General features: G+C 43.1%; 1 protein-coding gene across 1 annotated transcript in view; it reads right to left on the bottom strand.

The window, feature by feature from the left end:
• The window catches only part of LOC121002853 (cytochrome P450 2C29-like), a 70,596-nt gene that overhangs the window by 35,831 nt on the left and 14,971 nt on the right, over positions 1 to 19,794 (bottom strand). Inside the window, exon 3 of the mRNA XM_040434463.1 lies at positions 5,153 to 5,293. Within this exon, the coding sequence (XP_040290397.1) occupies positions 5,153 to 5,293 (141 nt within the window). The remainder of the gene's footprint in view (positions 1 to 5,152; positions 5,294 to 19,794) is intronic.

The raw sequence follows: 19,794 nt of genomic DNA, 5'->3' as shown, positions 1-19,794 counted from the left end.
CCAGATCTTAATCCCATTGAGAACTTGTGGTCAATCCTCAAGAGGCGGGTGGACAAACAAAAACCCACTAATTCTGACAAACTCCAAGAAGTGATTATGAAAGAATGGGTTGCTATCAGTCAGGAATTGGCCCAGAAGGTGATTGAGAGCATGCCCAGTCGGATTGCAGAGGTCCTGAAAAAGAAGGGCCAACACTGCAAATACTGACTCTTTGCATAAATGTCATGTAATTGTCGATAAAAGCCTTTGAAACGTATGAAGTGCGTGTAATTATATTTCACTACATCACAGAAACAACTGAAACAAAGATCTAAAAGCAGTTTAGCAGCAAACTTTGTGAAAACTTATATTTGTGTCATTCTCAAAACTTTTGGCCACGACTGTATATAAGATATCTCAGCTGACAATGTATATCAGAGCAAAAACCAAGCCATTAGGAGGAAAAAACTGCCTGTAGAGCTCAGAGACAGGATTGTGTAGAGGCATCGATCTGGAGAAGGGAACCAAAACATTTCTGCTGCACTGAAATTTACCAAGAACACAGTGGCCTCCATAATTCCTATATGGAAGAAGTTTGGAACAACCAGGACTCTTCCTAGAGCTGACCGCCCCACCACATTAAGTAATTGGGGGAGAAGGGCCCAATGTTCACTCTGGCTGAGCGCCAAAGATCATGTGTGCAGATGGGAGAATCTTCCAGAAGGTCAATCATCATTGCAGCACTCCAACATTCTGGGCTTTATGGTACAGTGGCCAGAAAGAAGCCTCTCCTTAGTTAAAGACACAGGAAAGCCTCCTAAAGTATGTAAAAAGGCACCTAAACGACTCTCTGACTGTGAGATACAAGATTGTCTGGTCTGATGAAACCAAGATTGAACTTTGTGGCCTTAATTCTAAGCGTCATGTCTGGAGGAAACCAATGCCACTCATCACCTCCCAATACCATCCCTACAGTGAAGCATTGTGGAGGCAGCATCATGCTGTGGGGGACAGGAAGACTGGTCAGGGTGGAGGAAAAGCTGAATGGAGAAAAGTACAGAGATATTCTTAATAAAAACCTGATCCAGAGCTCTGGGCCGAAGGTTCACCTTCCAACAAGACAATGGTCCTAAGTACACATCCATATTTTAGGTTTTCCTTTTCAGTAAATTAGCAAACATTCTGTTCTCACTTTCTCATTATTGTGGATTGAGAGCAGATCGATGGGGGGAAATTATATATATTTTTTACATACAAAATTCTCAACTGGCGCTTCACCACATAAAGATCGCAGCAGTGTTCTAGCAGTCCCGTAGCCTGCTATATAGGATTATGTGCAGACCTGCTGTACAGAACACAAATATATATATAACACAATGCAACACTGCGCGCTACAATATAGAGTAGACAACCAAACTAAACAAACACCTTCCTCCTTATCACGCAAATACACAGAAACGCTACAAACATATATATCTCTGTGTCTCGGTCCTACCTTAACCCAGGTGTGTCTGTTGCGATACAGTGTTCTGCGGCGGTCCTTATGTCTTTTCTATATATGGTACAGAGCAGGGAGAGCAGATCCAAGGGAGGATGGCTGTAGCATAGGCTGTCTAATATTATTATTAAAGTATTGGGAGTTCGCCCAGGCCGGTGGTGGAATACTCCTTTTACCTGTTTAGCTGACGCTCACGTCTGAGCGGGTGACGTCACCGCAGGTGATCTACGGATAGCAGTGAGGGTCAAACTTCCTACGCGTTTCGAGTACAAGCGGTAATCTTCGTCAGGGAATGTTACACTCACTGCGTGTGTTCTCGTCATTTATAGTCTATGCTGTCCATCTCTCCCTCCCCCCTGTCTCCATTACTACTATTCAAAGCCAAATAATTCAATTTCTGAATTCAAGCCCCATGGCAACATTGTGTCTAGGTTAAATATCCATTCCGTCTCTTTCTTTGATTGCTTTTTTATGTAATCTCCACCCCGAGCATCCATTTCTACCTTTTCTATACCCATAAAGGACATACCTTCAAGTTGTCCTCTGTGTACCTCCGTGAAATGCCTAGATAGGGGGTGTCCTATTGATTTTTTCTTTATATTGTTCATATGTTTACTGATGCGTTTTTTTAGTTTTCTCTTTGTACGTCCAATATAAAGTTTATCACAGGGGCATTTGATCGCATAAATTACCCCTTCTGTATTGCAGGAGATATGTCCCCTTATCTTTTGTTCAAAGCTGCCCTCATGGTTTTTTACGTGCTGTATTTTTACTGTATTTTTTACTGTACTTCTACATGGGGCGCATCTTTTACAGGGAAAGAAGCCTTGTGGGAGATTTCCTTTAATATTGATCTTTTTACCTAATATTCCTGCTCCTTTACTAGTTGAGGCGATCTTATTGCCTATGTTAGTTGCCCTTTTGTATATAAAGACTGGTGTTGCTGGTATGAGATTACCTACAATCTACAGTCTTCTCTCAGTATATCCCAATATTTTCTTACAATTTTTCTAAGGATATAGGTTTGTGTGTTATACGGGATTATAATGGGTGGTATTTTATCTTTCATTTCTATTTTTCTTTGTTATTAATTTTTCTCTTTCTATCATTTTTACTTCTTTTTTTCTGAGCTTCTACTATGTCCTCATTATATCCCTTTGCTGTGAACTTTTTCCCTAAAATTTCTGCCTCTTTCTCATATTCTTTGGTTTCAGTACAGTTTCTTCTTAGGTGGAGGAATTGACTCCTAGGTATATTGTCTAACCATCTGGCCAAATGACAGCTTTCTCTATTAATGTAGCTATTTGAATCTGTCGGTTTTGAATTGGTTTTTGTACTAATATGGTCCCCTGTGGCATAAATAGTGCGGTAGTAAAAATTATAGAAAGAGAGAAATTAATAACAAAGAAAAATGACCATAAAAAACAAAAGGAAATAGAAATGAAAGATAAAATACCACCCATTATAATCCCATATAACACACAAACTTATATCCTTAGAAAAATTGTAAGAAAATATTGGGATATACTGAGAGAAGACTGTAGATTGTAGGTAACCTCATACCAGCAACACCAGTCTTTATATACAATAGGGCAACTAACATAGGCAATAAGATCGCCTCAACTAGTAAAGGAGCAGGAATATTAGGTAAAAAGATCAATATTAAAGGAAATCTCCCACAAGGCTTCTTTCCCTGTAAAAGATGCGCCCCATGTAGAAGTACAGTAAAAAATACAGTAAAAATACAGCACGTAAAAAACCATGAGGGCAGCTTTGAACAAAAGATAAGGGGACATATCTCCTGCAATACAGAAGGGGTAATTTATGCGATCAAATGCCCCTGTGATAAACTTTATATTGGATGTACAAAGAGAAAACTAAAAAAACGCATCAGTAAACATATGAACAATATAAAGAAAAAATCAATAGGACACCCCCTATCTAGGCATTTCACGGAGGTACACAGAGGACAACTTGAAGGTATGTCCTTTATGGGTATAGAAAAGGTAGAAATGGATGCTCGGGGTGGAGATTACATAAAGAAGCAATCAAAGAAAGAGACGGAATGGATATTTAACCTAGACACAATGTTGCCAAGGGGCTTGAATTCAGAAATTGAATTATTTGGCTTTGAATAGTAGTAATGGAGACAGGGGGGAGGGAGAGATGGACAGCATAGACTATAAATGACGAGAACACACGCAGTGAGTGTAACATTCCCTGACGAAGATTACCGCTTGTACTCGAAACGCGTAGGAAGTTTGACCCTCACTGCTATCCGTAGATCACCTGCGGTGACGTCACCCGCTCAGACGTGAGCGTCAGCTAAACAGGTAACAGGAGTATTCCACCACCGGCCGGGGCGAACTCCCAATACTTTAATAATAATATTAGACAGCCTATGCTACAGCCATCCTCCCTTGGATCTGCTCTCCCTGCTCTGTACCATATACAGAAAAGACATAAGGACCGCCGCAGAACACTGTATCGCAACAGACACACCTGGGTTAAGGTAGGACCGAGACACAGAGATATATATGTTTGTAGCGTTTCTGTGTATTTGCGTGATAAGGAGGAAGGTGTTGGTTTAGTTTGGTTGTCTACTCATTTATATTGTAGCGCGCAGTGTTGCATTGTGTTATATATATATATTTTTTATTTTTGCACAAGGCCACAACGTAACAAAATGTGAAATAAAGTAAAAGGGTCTGTGTGCACTGTATATTATTTCTTGATTATACGGTCTGTGGATTTTGCCAGAAATAGAAATACTCATTAAATAATTTAGTAGGTGAAACCGGTGTGATTATTTGGAAGATACCGGTGAGAGCGTTAGATTTAATCTCTGTTCCTGTCCCTACAGAGGTCAAGGGTGGCGCCATCATGGTGGAATCATAGAAACTGAATTACCCGAAAGATTAATTAATATCTTTGATCACGTTTTTATTAGTACGTATATAATGTTTTGATAAGGTGATCAAAAACAGCAATCCTGGTGTTGTGATTATTTTACCCCATAGCATTCACTGTGAGGGGCACTTAGGAGATATTCTACTGTCAGGGGGTCACTTAGGAGCATCACTTACTACATGAGGGCACTACAGGAACATTCTTATTGCTTTGGCGGACCAAAAGGAATGTGTGTGATTAGAGGTGTAGCCTCTTACAAAAATAAGCAACTTGCCACACAGCACTAGGCTTCATCTGATGGCAGACTTTTACAAAAAAAAAGTTTGAGTCCCCCTGGGTTATACAATACCATGCAATACTTCTGTGTCGCAGTGTATTGAACCTGTGACATCATTCTATTGCACATTTTCTTTGAATCTTGTCATCTGACAGCTCATGTGTAGCTCTTATCTCTGATCTCCTGACCTCATAAACACTCATTATAGCTCAATTCTAATCAAACTGACTTTCTTACTAAGGGGGCAGTTGCTTGCGGGTGTTATGTGTGCTGTGACACTGGAATTTAAATAAAGGAGCTAGTTACATCCAATGATGGTCACCAGGAGAAGGCATTTCCAAAAAGAAACCAGAGATCAAGAAAAGCTCACACTAGAAGAAAACATGTTCAAGAAGAAACCAAAGAACCAACACATCCCTCGTGGACCCCAAGAACTATGAAATCTCACTGGATGACAGCAGATTTTGGAATATGCTGAGCTCACCCACCTGCTGTGTCGGCCATAGCCTTCACCAGTTGCTTGGTCTCTGCCAACATTTTCACCTCCACAGCTCTCTTCCCCATCCCCAAGTTCCTAAGAGTTAGTAAGGAGAAGCGGCGGAGGGGGCGCCATCGTACTCCATTAATAGCTAAGGAGAGAAGAAGACAAAGTTAATAACACCTAGATACATTACAATACTCACACTTTCCCTGGATAAATTGAGGATTATTCCCCCCACAGCTGAAGGTCAGATGTAAAGTGTTCACTTTCTTCTTTTGGGATCTTCCAGTAAACTGGCATTTGATGGACCTTGTTCAGACCCCTCTGTATTGCATTAGGGATAGGACAGGGGCAGTATTTGGTTATAGTTAGAGATTAGAGAATCTGTCACGGCGGACTCACAAATAAACCACCAACCAGGTTCTGGGCGAGAGACAGGGGAAGGGTCACCTCCTAGCTAATCCCTGACCTCTTTCCCTGCACTGCTCAGCCCACATGCAGACCTTGGTGGTAGGTATGATGTGTCCCCGTGCATGGGCTGAAACTCCCTAAATTCCCTGAGATGCTGAAGAGGGGAAATAGGAGCAGCCTGCTCACACAGAACCTGGATGAGAGAGATGACACAAAACAATCAAACTAAAACCACACTTATCTTTCTGAGCTGGAACAGACAACCTTCCTTCCTAGCTTCCAAGACCACAGTGATTCCTATAATCCGCTCAGAGCACTGGGATGGTGTGCTATTTAAACTAATGACCCCACCCAGTGCACCTGATGAGAGGCGGATCCAGCACGGCTCCAAAACAAACACTAAACTCGTGCTGCTATCCTGGCCGACCTGCGCACAGCGTCAGAGCGGGGCATGACAGAATCGAAGTTGACGAAGTGGAATTCGATCCGAATTCCTTCGTAACGACGTTGAATTTCCTCACGCTTCGTGGTAATAAATCGTCTTTTTTCCTAAAATGGCTGTTGCACATGTTAGGACATGGAGCAAAGAACTCTAGGAATAAGGGATCACCCATAATGCCATGCATGCAGCCAATCAGCAGCCAGCCCGCCCTGTGATGTCACAGCCCTATAAATAGCCTCAGCCATCTTGTATTCAGCCATTTTCCAGTGTGCTTAGTGCAGGGAGAGACGTCAGCAGGCGCTAGGGACAGTGCTAGGAAAGACTTCATTGCGCTGAAAAAAAGATATTTTTTTCAAGGTGTAGGGAAAGGATAGGGAGGAAGGCATCAATTCTACACTATAGGGAGAGAGCAGGACTAATAGGGGAATGTAAAGCCTGGGTTATAGGAGCGATTCTATTACACCTTGCTGCACTAATTCAAATTACTATTATACTGCTGCTTTTAGGTTTGCACTATATGATACATAAATAATTCCAGCAAACCTTGCTTGTTATTGGGGAGCAAGTGCTGTGTGATACAGCCATTTATGGGGTGTATTAATAGGAATTATACGTACGTCTTATTAGCCATTTTGGGTTGACTGTGCATTTCTTTATAGACATTTTTGTGGTGTATTAATAAGAAAAAACAGTACGTCTTATTGGCTGTTCAGCGGTAAACATACATTGTTGTATATACATTTTTCTGGTGTATTAATAAGAAAAAACCTACGTCTTATTAGCCGTTTTGTGGTGAACGTGCATTTCTTTATAGACATTTTTTGTGGTGTATTAATAAGAAAAAAAACTACGTCTTATTAGCCATTTTGTGGTGAACTTACCTTGTTCTACTGTCATTTTTGGGGTGTATTAATTTACTGTTAAATAGTTCTGTTACAGGCACAAGTAGCAGCAGAAGAATGGGGGGGGGGGGGGGGGGGGTGGCAGCAGTAGTCGGAGCATGAGGCCTGAGCTTCCAGTGTCATCAAGTGGTCGTGTCTTGACCAGCAACCCAGCGGTGCTTGAGTGGTTGACTCGGTCTTCTACTTCGTCGCAAGTAACATCAGACACCCCAACCAAGAGTCGGTGGGTTCTTCTGACATGACGCTTAGTTGGCATGGCCCGGGAGAAGGCCCTATGCCCTCACCTGTCCTCAACTCGCCTCTGTCATTTTCTGTCGTCCCAGCTTGAGATGTATTATATGCCATAGGCTTGGCTCCACTTTTCAGTGAGGACGAGCTACTAGAGGACAGTCAACAGCTACTTCCCAGCTTAGATCTGGAGGAGAAATCCGCTGCTTCCTCCAGTAGGCAGGCAAGTAGTGATAGTGAGAATTGCGTGGGAGCTGGTGTTGCGATCGGTGAGGCTCCTGGCCCTGAGACCTTTGAGGGGGACAGCAATAACGTGCAGACAGTAGCGGATGATGATTATGTAGCGATCGCACTTGGGAGCCAGGTGAAGAAGGGGCTTCATCATAATCAGGAGAAGAGGGTGGCAGTTTGCGCGTGAGGCAGCAGCTGAGCCTGCAAGGTGGTAGCGTGGCTGTGTGTCAGCAGGGTGGCAGCTGTGGGAGGTCGGGAGCCAAACGTGCCCGGGGTAGACCACACCCACTTCGCAGGAGCCTACCTGCCCTGAAAGTAGCGGTGTAGGGGTTCACTAGCAGACAGCGCCAGCAGGCAGTCAGCGCGGAGCTTTGGGGTGAAATGCCATACTCGCTGGTCTGGCAGGTTTTTGTTAAGCCGCCGGAGGAGGTAAACATGGCCATTTGCCGAATCTGTGGGCAGAAGGTGAAGTGTGGCACCACGGCCCTGCGTCAACACATGCAGTGTCACCATAAAGGTGCTGGTGCTGCAGTCCCTCCCTTTCCAAGTGGTGGACTTTGCACCTTTCAGAGAACTGATGGCTTGTGCCGAGCCAAGGTGGAGAGTCCCAAGCCATCATTTCTTTGCGAAAAAGGCAGTACCAGCCCTGCACACCTATGTTGAACAGAAAGTGTGTCAGTTCTTTAGCCTGTCGGTGTCCTCCAAAGTGCATGGCAGCGCCAACTTGTGGAGCTGTAACTACGGTCAAAAACAATATATGTCCTTTAAGGCCCACTGGGTAAATGTGGTTCCTGCCCAGCCTCACCAGCAACTTGGCCAGAGGATGCCGCTGCCGCCTCCACATTATTGGGCAACTCTGAGTTTTCCTCATGCTGCTGCCACCTTAACACTCTGTCACTGGCCCACACTGTGGTCTCCTCATACTGCTGCCACCCTCATCACTCTGTGGTCTCCTTATGCTACTGCCAACTGAACACTCTGTGGTCTCCTCATGCAGCTGCCAACTCACCACTCTGTCACTGGGCCACTTTGTGGTCTCCTCCTGCTGCCGCTACCTCAACACTATGTCATTGGGCCACTCTGTGGTCTCCTTATGCTGCTGCCACCTCACCACCCTGTGGTCTCCTCATTCTGCTGCCACCTCACCACTCTGTGTGAATGGACCCTATATGTATTTGACATGTATTTACCGGCTGCTGTCAGTTCTGGCTGATTTAGGCTGATCTATTACACTAAGGCCTCATGCACACAACCGATTTTTTTTAAGGTCCGCAAAAACGGGGTCCGTAGGCCGTGCGGAGCCAAACGGATCCGTCCTGAATTACAATGCAAGTCAATGGGGACGGATCCGTTTGACGTTGACACAATATGGTGCAATTGCAAACGGATCCGTCCCCCATTGACTTTCAATGTAAAGTCAGGAGTCCCTTTTATACCATCGGATTGGAGTTTTCTCCAATCCGATGGTATATTTTAACTTGAAGCGTCCCCTTCACCATGGGAACGCCTCTATATTAGAATATACCATCGGATTTGAGTTAGATCGTGAAACTCAGATCCGACAGTATATTCTAACACAGAGGCATTATACTTACCTGTGAGCTGCGATGTCTGTGACCGGCCGGGCGCTCCTCCTACTGGTAAGTGAAAGGTCTGTGCGGCGCATTGTTTATAGCACAGACCTGTCACTTACCAGTAGGAGGAGCGCCCGACCGGTCACAGACATCGCAGCTCGCAGGTAAGTATAATGCTTCTAAAAATTGCTAAGTAACCATGGCAACCAGGACTGCAGTAGCGTCCTGGTTGCCATGGTTAACAATCGGAGCCCCAGCGATTAAACTGGGACTCCGATCGGTACTCTCCACTGCCACCAATGATGGGGGGGGAGATTTTAATTAGGAGGGGGAGGGAGGGGGGGCCCACTGGCCACCAATGAATCTACAGTACTACAGGGGAGGGAGGGGGGGCCCCCTCCTGCCTGGCAGCACATGATCTCTTACAGGGGGCTATGATACGCACAATTAACCCCTCAGGTGTAGCACCTGAGGGGTTAATTGTGCGGATCACATCCCCCTGTAAGAGATCGGGTGCTGCCAGGCAGCAGGGGGCAGTCATGTACACAGTTCAAAGTATATTCTAACTTGAAGCGTCCCCATCACTATGGGAACGCCTCTGTGTTAGAATATACTGTCGGATCTGAGTTTCACGAAGTGAAAACTCAGCTCTGAAAAAGCTTTTATGCAGACGGATCTGCGGATCCGTCTGTGTGAAAGTAGCCTACAGCCACGGGTCACGGACGCGGATGCCAATCTTGTGTGCATCCGTGTTTTTTCACGGACCCATTGACTTGAATGGGTCCATGAAGCTTTGTCCGTCAAAAAAAATAGGACAGGTCATATTTTTTTGACGGACAGGAAACACGGATCACGGATGCGGCTGCAAAACGGTGCATTTTCCGATTTTTCCACGGACGCATTGAAAGTCAATGGGTCCGCGAAAAAAAAACAACGGAAAACGGCACAACGGCCACGGATGCACACAACGGTCGTGTGCATGAGGCCTGAAACCGAGCAATATTACAAAAAACAAAATACACGTTATAACTGTATAAACGATTTATATAACTTATTAGAAAGAAAACTAAAAAAAATTATGGCAACTTTTACAAAAGCATGATCATCTCCTGCACCCCCTTCATGGCCTGGCGTTGCCTCTCCTCCATGGCCTTCATGCGCTCCTGAATGGCCCACATATCGTTGCGCTGCTCCTTTTGCACTTTTGCCAATTTAGCCTTCAATGTCTTCATTCCTGTTTGAAAATAAATATATGAACATTATTTGCAACTCTTATTAAACCTTTAAACCTTTATTTTGTGGTGCATCTGACTTTATGATCGCTTGCTATTACACCGTTTTGTGATAAAAATTGTCTAAAAAATTTACTTTTTGAAGAGTTTAAAATTTTAGTTTAAAAAGGTGTCCACCTGAGAGGTTAGTTGGTATGATATTGTTATACAGCTGGTTGTTACAGATGCGGCAAGACACTGTGTTTCAAGAGGTAAGGAATTTGCTAGACACAGTATCTCTATTGTCTGATTGCAAATGAGCATAGGCAAGTAAGGTGTTAATTTGCTGTTGGGGGAGGAGCCTTTGTGGGAGTGTGTGTATATATATCCACACAGTATTAGCTTGCTAATCATAGCTTGCTGCTTTTCCAAGGCTGCTAGTTCAAGTGCTGCTGTATAAGTGCATTGGAGATATTCAGGAGACTAACAGTCTAACTCAGAGTTTTTCCACTGTAGCAGATCTTTAGTGGTGTTTCTGGTGAATACTGAGAAACGGTGTTTCAAGAGGTAAGGAATTTGCTAGACACAGTATCTCTATTGTCGGATTGCAAATGAGCATAGGCAAGTAAGGTGTTAATTTGCTGTTGGGGGAGGAGCCTTTGTGGGAGTGTGTGTATATATATCCACACAGTATTAGCTTGCTAATCATAGCTTGCTGCTTTTCCAAGGCTGCTAGTTCAAGGCTGCTGTATAAGTGCATTGGAGATATTCAGGAGGTAATCTGGAGGTGGATACAATCTAAACAAGTAAGATTTGTTTGTTTAAAATCTTTCCCCTCTTTACAATGGCAGATCTGGTTCTGTGCAGGAATTGTTGTGCTTTTATTTCAGGTTCCACTCTTCAAAGGTTTGGATACTGTCTGATCTGTAGACAGCTCTCCATAATGCAGCAGGAAATACCCTTTTGAAATATGAGATTTTTAAATTAACCACTAAACAAACTCAGGCTGAGAACATTGCAATGCCACTGCCACAGAGGCCCCCTAGAAATGGAAGATGGGTTACTGTAGGTTCAGGTAGACTGAGAGTTGTGGATAGAAGGCATGTCCCACAGTCTGTGGCTCTCCATAATTCATTTGCAGCACTTTCAGAGTGCAAGAGCAACATGGAGGATGGCTCAAGCACTGTGGGTGAGAAACAATAATCTCCCATGCCTAAAGTATGCAAGACTGCAGCCAAAGACAAAAAGGAGAAGGTGAGGATTGATAGTAAGCAGCTGTTGGTGGGCGATTCCATCATAAGAGGTGTGAAGTTTGAGGAGAATGGTGTTGTGAGATGTCTCCCTGGTGCTACCGCTAGCAGGGATAGACAACGGATCCTAAATATAGTTAGGCAAGCAAAGCAGGAAAGGGAAGTGGATGTTATTCTCAATCTTGGGACAAACGATCTGGCTTGCAATGAGGTTTCAAAGGTGAAAGAAGCTTTTCATACACTTGGAAAGGATATACGGGAGGTTGCATCAACTGTTTCATTCTCTGCAGTTTTGCCTGTGCATAACCTTCAGCATGACAGGAAGATGCGCATTAAGGAATTCAATGTATGGCTTGGTGAATGGTGTCTGAACCAAGGGTTTGGCTTTGTGTCTCATGATAGCTCTTGTTGGAATGGAAAAGAACTGTACAAGAAAGATGGTTTGCATCTTTCTCTCAAGGGAACGAATGTCCTCGGTGAACAGTTCCAAGTATTTGCTAAGAAGCATTTAAACTAGGAAAGGGGGGCAAAAGAGTGATAATCCATCAGTCCGACTGCCCCCCGGAACAATGCCAGAAGAGGCCAGTAGCACAAAGGTTAAGAAATGACAAGCTTAGAGTCTTGTCTACAAATGCTCGCAGTCTAGGGAATAAGATCAATGAGCTTGAGGCTATAATGGCATCTGAGAATATAGATGTAGTGGCTGTTACTGAGACGTGGTTCAAGGGGAGTAATGACTGGGATATATCAATACCAGGGTTCTCTCGATACAGGAAAGACAGAGAAGGCAAGAAGGGGGAGGGGTGGCCCTGTATGTGAAAGATAGCATAAAATCGAATTTGATACAAGTTAGCGAGAACAATTTAGAGTCAGTTTGGGTTACCTTGCAGCTTGATAATCATAAGGTAACTCGTGTAGGTGTTATATATAGACCACCTACCCAAGCCAAAGAATTAGATGATCTACTAGTTGAGGAAATAGCTAAAATGACATTGAAGGGGGAAGTTATCATTATGGGAGACTTCAATCTTCCAGATGTAAACTGGAAAACCAAAATAGCTAGTTCTGCCAAGAGTACAGATATTCTAAATTCCCTACTGGGATTATCTCTACAGCAAGTAGTGGAGGAGCCAACCCGGAAGGAGGCCATTTTAGATGTAGTATTCACAAATGGGAATTTGGTATCTGATATTACTGTAGGGGAAAGCTTGGGATCTAGTGATCACCAGTCAGTGTGGTTTACTATAAGTACAGTGACTGAGTCACACCACACAAAAACAAAAGTTTTAGATTTTACAAAAACTGGCTTTTGCTAAAATTAGATTAGTGGTATACGAGTCCCTATCAGACTGGAACAGTTTAATTGGAGTCCAGGAGAAATGGGACTACTTAAAAGTGGAACTATTGAAGGCAACAGAAGATTGCATTAGGCTTGTCAGTAAAAGCAAAAAAAGGAAGAGACCACTGTGGTACTCAGCAGAAGTGGCCAAAATCATTAAAAACAAAAAGATAGCATTTAGGAATTATAAAAAAAAACTAAACGAGGATGACAGACAAATTTATAAGATTAGGCAGGGAGAGGCCAAACAAGTTATAAGAGCTTCTAAAGCACAGGCAGAAGAGAAATTAGCTCAGTCAGGGAAAAAAGGCGATAAGGCATTCTTCAGATACATAAATGAAAAAAGGAAACTAAAACAAGGAATTACCAAATTAAAAACTAAAGAAGGAAGGTATATGGAAGAAGATAAAGAACTAGCTGACTGCCTCAATGAATACTTCTGTTCAGTTTTTACAAAGGAAAATGAAGGAGAAGGACCTCAGTTGGGAAAGAAGACTAATTAATCTTTTGACGCATGTGTCTTTACAGAGGAAGAGGTTCTAAGTCAACAGTCTAAAATTAATACAAAAAAGTCACAGGGGCCTGATGGGATACACTCAAAGCTATTAAAAGAGCTCAGCGGTGAACTAGCAAAACCATTAACAGATTTATTTAACCAATCACTGGCAACAGGAGTCATCCCAGAAGATTGGAAATTAGCAAATGTTGTGCCCATTCACAAGAAAGGTAGTAGGGAGGAATCGGGCAACTATAGGCCAGTAAGCCTGACATCAATAGTGGGGAAATTAATGGAAACCATACTTAAGGAGAGGATTGTGGACCATCTAAAATCCCATGGATTGAAAGATAAAAAACAGCATGGGTTTACTTCAGGGAGATCATGTCAAACTAATCTTATTGATTTTTTTGATTGGGTGACTAAAATAATAGATGGAGGAGGTGCAGTAGACTTTAGTAAGGCTTTTGATACTGTCCCACATAGAAGGCTTATCAATAAAGTGCAGTCATTGGGCTTGGACTCCCATATTGTTGAATGGATTAGGCAGTGGCTGAGGGACAGGCAACAGAGGGTTGTAGTCAATGGAGTATATTCAGACCAAGGTCTTGTTACCAGTGGGGTACCCCAGGGATCTGTTCTGGGACCCATATTGTTTAATATCTTTATCAGCGAAATTGCAGAAGGCCTCAATGGTAAGGTGTGTCTTTTTGCTGATGACACAAAGATTTGTAACAGGGTTGATGTTCCTGGAGGAATATACCAAATGGAAAAGGACTTAGGAAAACTAGAGGAATGGTCAAAAATCTGGCAACTAAAATTTAATGTTGATAAGTGCAAGATAATGCACCTGGGACGTAAAAACCCAAGAGCAGAATATAAAATCAGTGATACAGTCCTAACCTCAGTATCTGAGGAAAGGGATTTAGGGATCATTATTTCAGAAGACTTAAAGGTAGGCAGACAATGTCACAGAGCAGCAGGAAATGCTAGCAGAATGCTTGGGTGTATAGCAAGAGGAATTACCAGTAGAAAGAGGGAGGTGCTCATGCCGCTCTACAGAGCACTAGTGAGACCTCACTTGGAGTATTGTGCGCAGTACTGGAGACCATATCTCCAGAAGGATATTGATACTTTGGAGAGAGTTCAGAGAAGAGCTACTAAACTGGTACATGGATTGCAGGATAAAACTTACCAGGAAAGATTAAAGGACCTTAACCACCTCAGCCCCCAGTGCTTAAACACCCTGAAAGACCAGGCCACTTTTTACACTTCTGACCTACACTACTTTCACCATTTATTGCTCGGTCATGCAACTTACCACCCAAATGAATTTTACCTCCTTTTCTTCTCACTAATAGAGCTTTCATTTGGTGGTATTTCATTGCTGCTGACATTTTTACTTTTTTTGTTATTAATCGAAATTTAACGATTTTTTTGCAAAAAAATGACATTTTTCACTTTCAGTTGTAAAATTTTGCAAAAAAAACGACATCCATATAGAAATTTTGCTCTAAATTTATAGTTCTACATGTCTTTGATAAAAAAAAAATGTTTGGGTAAAAAAAAAATGGTTTGGGTAAAAGTTATAGCGTTTACAAACTATGGTACAAAAATGTGAATTTCCGCTTTTTGAAGCAGCTCTGACTTTCTGAGCACCTGTCATGTTTCCTGAGGTTCTATAATGCCCAGACAGTACAAACACCCCACAAATGACCCCATTTCTGAAAGTACACACACTAAGGTATTCACTGATGGGCATAGTGAGTTCATAGAACTTTTTATTTTTTGTCACAAGTTAGCGGAAAATTATGATTTTTTTTTTTTTTTTTTTTTTTTTCTTACAAAGTCTCATATTCCACTAACTTGTGACAAAAAATAAAAAGTTCTATGAACTCACTATGCCCATCAGCGAATACCTTGGGGTCTCTTCTTTCCAAAATGGGGTCACTTGTGGGGAAGTTATACTGCCCTGGCATTCTAGGGGCCCAAATGTGTGGTAAGGAGTTTGAAATCAAATTCTGTAAAAAATGACCAGTGAAATCCGAAAGGTGCTCTTTGGAATATGGGCCCCTTTGCCCACCTAGGCTGCAAAAAAGTGTCACACATCTGGTATCTCCGTACTCAGGAGAAGGTGGGGAATGTGTTTTGGGGTGTCATTTTATATATACCCATGCTGGGTGAGAGAAATATCTTGGCAAAAGACAACTTTTCCCATTTTTTTATACAAAGTTGTCATTTGACCAAGATATTTATCTCACCCAGCATGGGTATATGTAAAAAGACACCCCAAAACACATTCCTCAACTTCTCCTGAGTACGGGGATACCAGATGTGTGACACTTTTTTGCAGCCTAGGTGGGCAAAGGGGCCCATATTCCAAAGAGCACCTTTCGGATTTCACTCCTCATTTTTTCCTGAATTTGATTTCAAACTCCTTACCACACATTTGGGCCCCTAGAATACCAGGGCAGTATAACTACCCCACAAGTGACCCCATTTTGGAAAGAAGACACCCCAAGGTATTCCGTGAGGGGCATGGCGAGTTCCTAGAATTTTTTATTTTTTGTCACAAGTTAGTGGAAAATGATGATTTTTTTTTTTATTTTTTTTTTTCATACAAAGTCTCATATTCCACAAACTTGTGACAAAAAATAAAAACTTCCATGAACTCACTATGCCCATCAGCGAATACCTTGGGGTCTCTTCTTTCCAAAATGGGGTCACTTGTGGGGTAGTTATACTGCCCTGGCATTCTAGGGGCCCAAATGTGTGGTAAGTAGGTAAATGACCTGTGAAATCCGAAAGGTGCTCTTTGGAATGTGGGCCCCTTTGCCCACCTAGGCTGCAAAAAAGTGTCACACATCTGGTATCTCTGTATTCAGGAGAAGTTGAGGAATGTGTTTTGGGGTGTCTTTTTACATATACCCATGCTGGGTGAGATAAATATCTTGGTCAAATGCCAACTTTGTATAAAAAAATGGGAAAAGTTGTCTTTTGCCAAGATATTTCTCTCACCCAGCATGGGTATATGTAAAATGACACCCCAAAACACATTCCCCAACTTCTCCCGATTACGGAGATACCAGATGTGTGACACTTTTTTGCAGCCTAGGTGGGCAAAGGGGCCCATATTCAAAAGAGCACCTTTCGGATTTCACAGGTCATTTTTTACAGAATTTGATTTCAAACTCCTTACCACACATTTGGGCCCCTAGAATGCCAGGGCAGTATAACTACCCCACAAGTGACCCCATTTTGGAAAGAAGAGACCCCAAGGTATTCGCTGATGGGCATAGTGAGTTCATGGAACTTTTTATTTTTTGTCACAAGTTAGTGGAATATGAGACTTTGTATGAAAAAAAAAAAAAAAAAAAATCATCATTTTCCACTAACTTGTGACAAAAAATAAAAAATTCTAGGAACTCGCCATGCCCCTCACGGAATACCTTGGGGTGTCTTCTTTCCAAAATGGGGTCACTTGTGGGGTAGTTATACTGCCCTGGCATTTTCCAGGGGCCCTAATGTGTGGTAAGTAGGTAAATGACCTGTGAAATCCTAAAGGTGCTCTTTGGAATATGGGCCCCTTTGCCCACCTAGGCTGCAAAAAAGTGTCACACATGTGGTATCGCCGTATTCAGGAGAAGTTGGGGAATGTGTTTTGGGGTGTCATTTTACATATACCCATGCTGGGTGAGAGAAATATCTTGGCAAAAGACAACTTTTCCCATTTTTTTATACAAAGTTGGCATTTGACCAAGATATTTCTCTCACCCAGCATGGGTATATGTAAAATGACACCCCAAAACACATTCCCCAACTTCTCCTGAGTACGGCGATACCAGATGTGTGACACTTTTTTGCAGCCTAGATGCGCAAAGGTGCCCAAATTCCTTTTAGGAGGGCATTTTTAGACATTTGGATACCAGACTTCTTCTCACGCTTTGGGGCCCCTAGAATGCCAGAGCAGTATAAATACCCCACATGTGACCCCATTTTGGAAAGAAGACACCCCAAGGTATTCAATGAGGGGCATGGCGAGTTCATAGAAATTTTTTTTTTTTGGCACAAGTTAGCGGAAATTGATATTTTTAATTTTTTTCTCACAAAGTCTCCCGTTCCGCTAACTTGGGACAAAAATTTCAATCTTTCATGGACTCAATATGCCCCTCACGGAATACCTGGGGGTGTCTTCTTTCCGAAATGGGGTCACATGTGGGGTATTTATACTGCCCTGGCATTCTAGGGGCCCTAAAGCGTGAGAAGAAGTCTGGAATATAAATGTCTAAAAAATTTTACGCATTTGGATTCCGTGAGGGGTATGGTGAGTTCATGTGAGATTTTATTTTTTGACACAAGTTAGTGGAATATGAGACTTTGTAAGAAAAAAAAAAAAAATTCTGCTAACTTGGGCCAAAAAAATATCTGAATGGAGCCTTACAGAGGGGTGATCAATGACAGGGGGGTGATCAATGACAGGGGGGTGATCAATGACAGGGGGGGTGATCAATGACAGGGGGGTTGATCAATGACAGGGGGGTGATCAGGGAGTCTATATGGGGTGATCACCACAGTCATTGATCACTCCCCTGTAAGGCTTCATTCAGACGTCCGGATGCGTTTTGCGGATCCGATCCATCTATCAGTGGATCCGTAAAAATCATGCGGACATCTGAATGGAGCTTTACAGGGGGGTGATCAATGACAGGGGGGTGATCAGGGAGTCTATATGGGGTGATCACCACAGTCATTGATCATGCCCCTGTAAGGCTTCATTCAGACGTCCGGATGCGTTTTGCGGATCGGATCCATCTATCAGTGCATCCGTAAAAATCATGCGGACATCTGAATGGAGCTTTACAGGGGGGTGATCAATGACAGGGGGGTGATCAGGGAGTCTATATGGGGTGATCACCACAGTCATTGATCACGCCCCTGTAAGGCTTCATTCAGACGTCCGGATGCGTTTTGCGGATCGGATCCATCTATCAGTGCATCCGTAAAAATCATGCGGACATCTGAATGGAGCTTTACAGGGGGGTGATCAGGGAGTCTATATGGGGTGATCACCACAGTCATTGATCACGCCCCTGTAAGGCTTCATTCAGACGTCCGGATGCGTTTTGCGGATCGGATCCATCTATCAGTGCATCCGTAAAAATCATGCGGACATCTGAATGGAGCTTTACAGGGGGTTGATCAATGACAGGGGTGTAATCAATGACAGGGGGGGTGATCAGGGAGTCTATATGGGGTGATAACCACAGTCATTGATCACGCCCCTGTAAGGCTTCATTCAGACGTCCGGATGCGTTTTGCGGATCCGATCCATCTATCAGTGGATCCGTAAAAATCATGCGGACATCTGAATGGAGCTTTACAGGGGGGTAATCAATGACAGGGGGGTGATCAATGACAGGGGGGTGATCAGGGAGTCTATATGGGGTGATCAGGGGTGATCAGGGGCTAATAAGGGGTTAATAAGTGACGGGGGGGGGTGTAGTGTAGTGTAGTGGTGCTTGGTGGGACTTTACTGAGCTACCTGTGTCCTCTGGTGGTCGATCCAAACAAAGGGGACCACCAGAGGACCAGGTAGCAGGTATATTAGACGCTGTTATCAAAACAGCGTCTAATATACCTGTTAGGGGTTAAAAAAAACACATCTCCAGCCTGCCAGCGAACGATCGCCGCTGGCAGGCTGGAGATCAACTCTCTTACCTTCCGTTCCTGTGAGCGCGCGCGCCTGTGTGCGCGCGTTCACAGGAAATCTCGCCCATCGCGAGATGACGCATATATGCGTGACTCTGCGCAGGGCTGCCACCTCCGGAACGCGATCCTGCGTTAGGCGGTCCGGAGGTGGTTAACATGTATAGCTTGGAAGAAAGACGAGACAGAGGGGATATGATAGAAACTTTTAAATACATAAAGGGAATCAACAAGGTAAAAGAGGAAAGAATATTTAAAAGAAGAAAAACTGCTACAAGAGGACATAGTTTTAAATTAGAGGGACAAAGGTTTAAAAGTAATATCAGGAAGTATCACTTTACTGAGAGAGTAGTGGATGCATGGAATAGCCTTCCTGCAGAAGTGGTAGCTGCAAATACAGTGAAGGAGTTTAAGCATGCATGGGATAGGCATAAGGCCATCCTTCATATAAGATAGGGCCGGGGACTATCCATAGTATTCAGTATATTGGGCAGACTAGATGGGCCAAATGGTTCTTATCTGCCGACACATTCTATGTTTCTATGTTTCTAAGACCCAATATTTTTCCTTATTTTTTTGTTATTTCTAATTTAGACAATAAAAGCATTGTTGAACCAAAAACAATTCATGTTTTGGTGTCTCCATATTTTGAGAGCCATATTATTGTTTTTATTTGGCGATTGTCTAATGGTAGGGTCTCATTTTTTGCAGAATCAACTGAACGATTATTACTATTTTGGGGGGCACATGCCTTTTTTGATAGCTTGGTGTTGCAAGTGGTGATGTTAGGTTGAATAAACTAATATTTTATTTTAATTGTTTCTTTTTTTTCATGTTTAAAGTGTTCACCGGAGGGGTT

Source organism: Bufo bufo, chromosome 5, assembly GCF_905171765.1.
Source record: "Bufo bufo chromosome 5, aBufBuf1.1, whole genome shotgun sequence".
NCBI classification, from domain to species: domain Eukaryota; kingdom Metazoa; phylum Chordata; class Amphibia; order Anura; family Bufonidae; genus Bufo; species Bufo bufo.
Note: the sequence above shows the minus strand (reverse complement) of the source record. Positions and strands in the feature narration are given on the sequence as shown.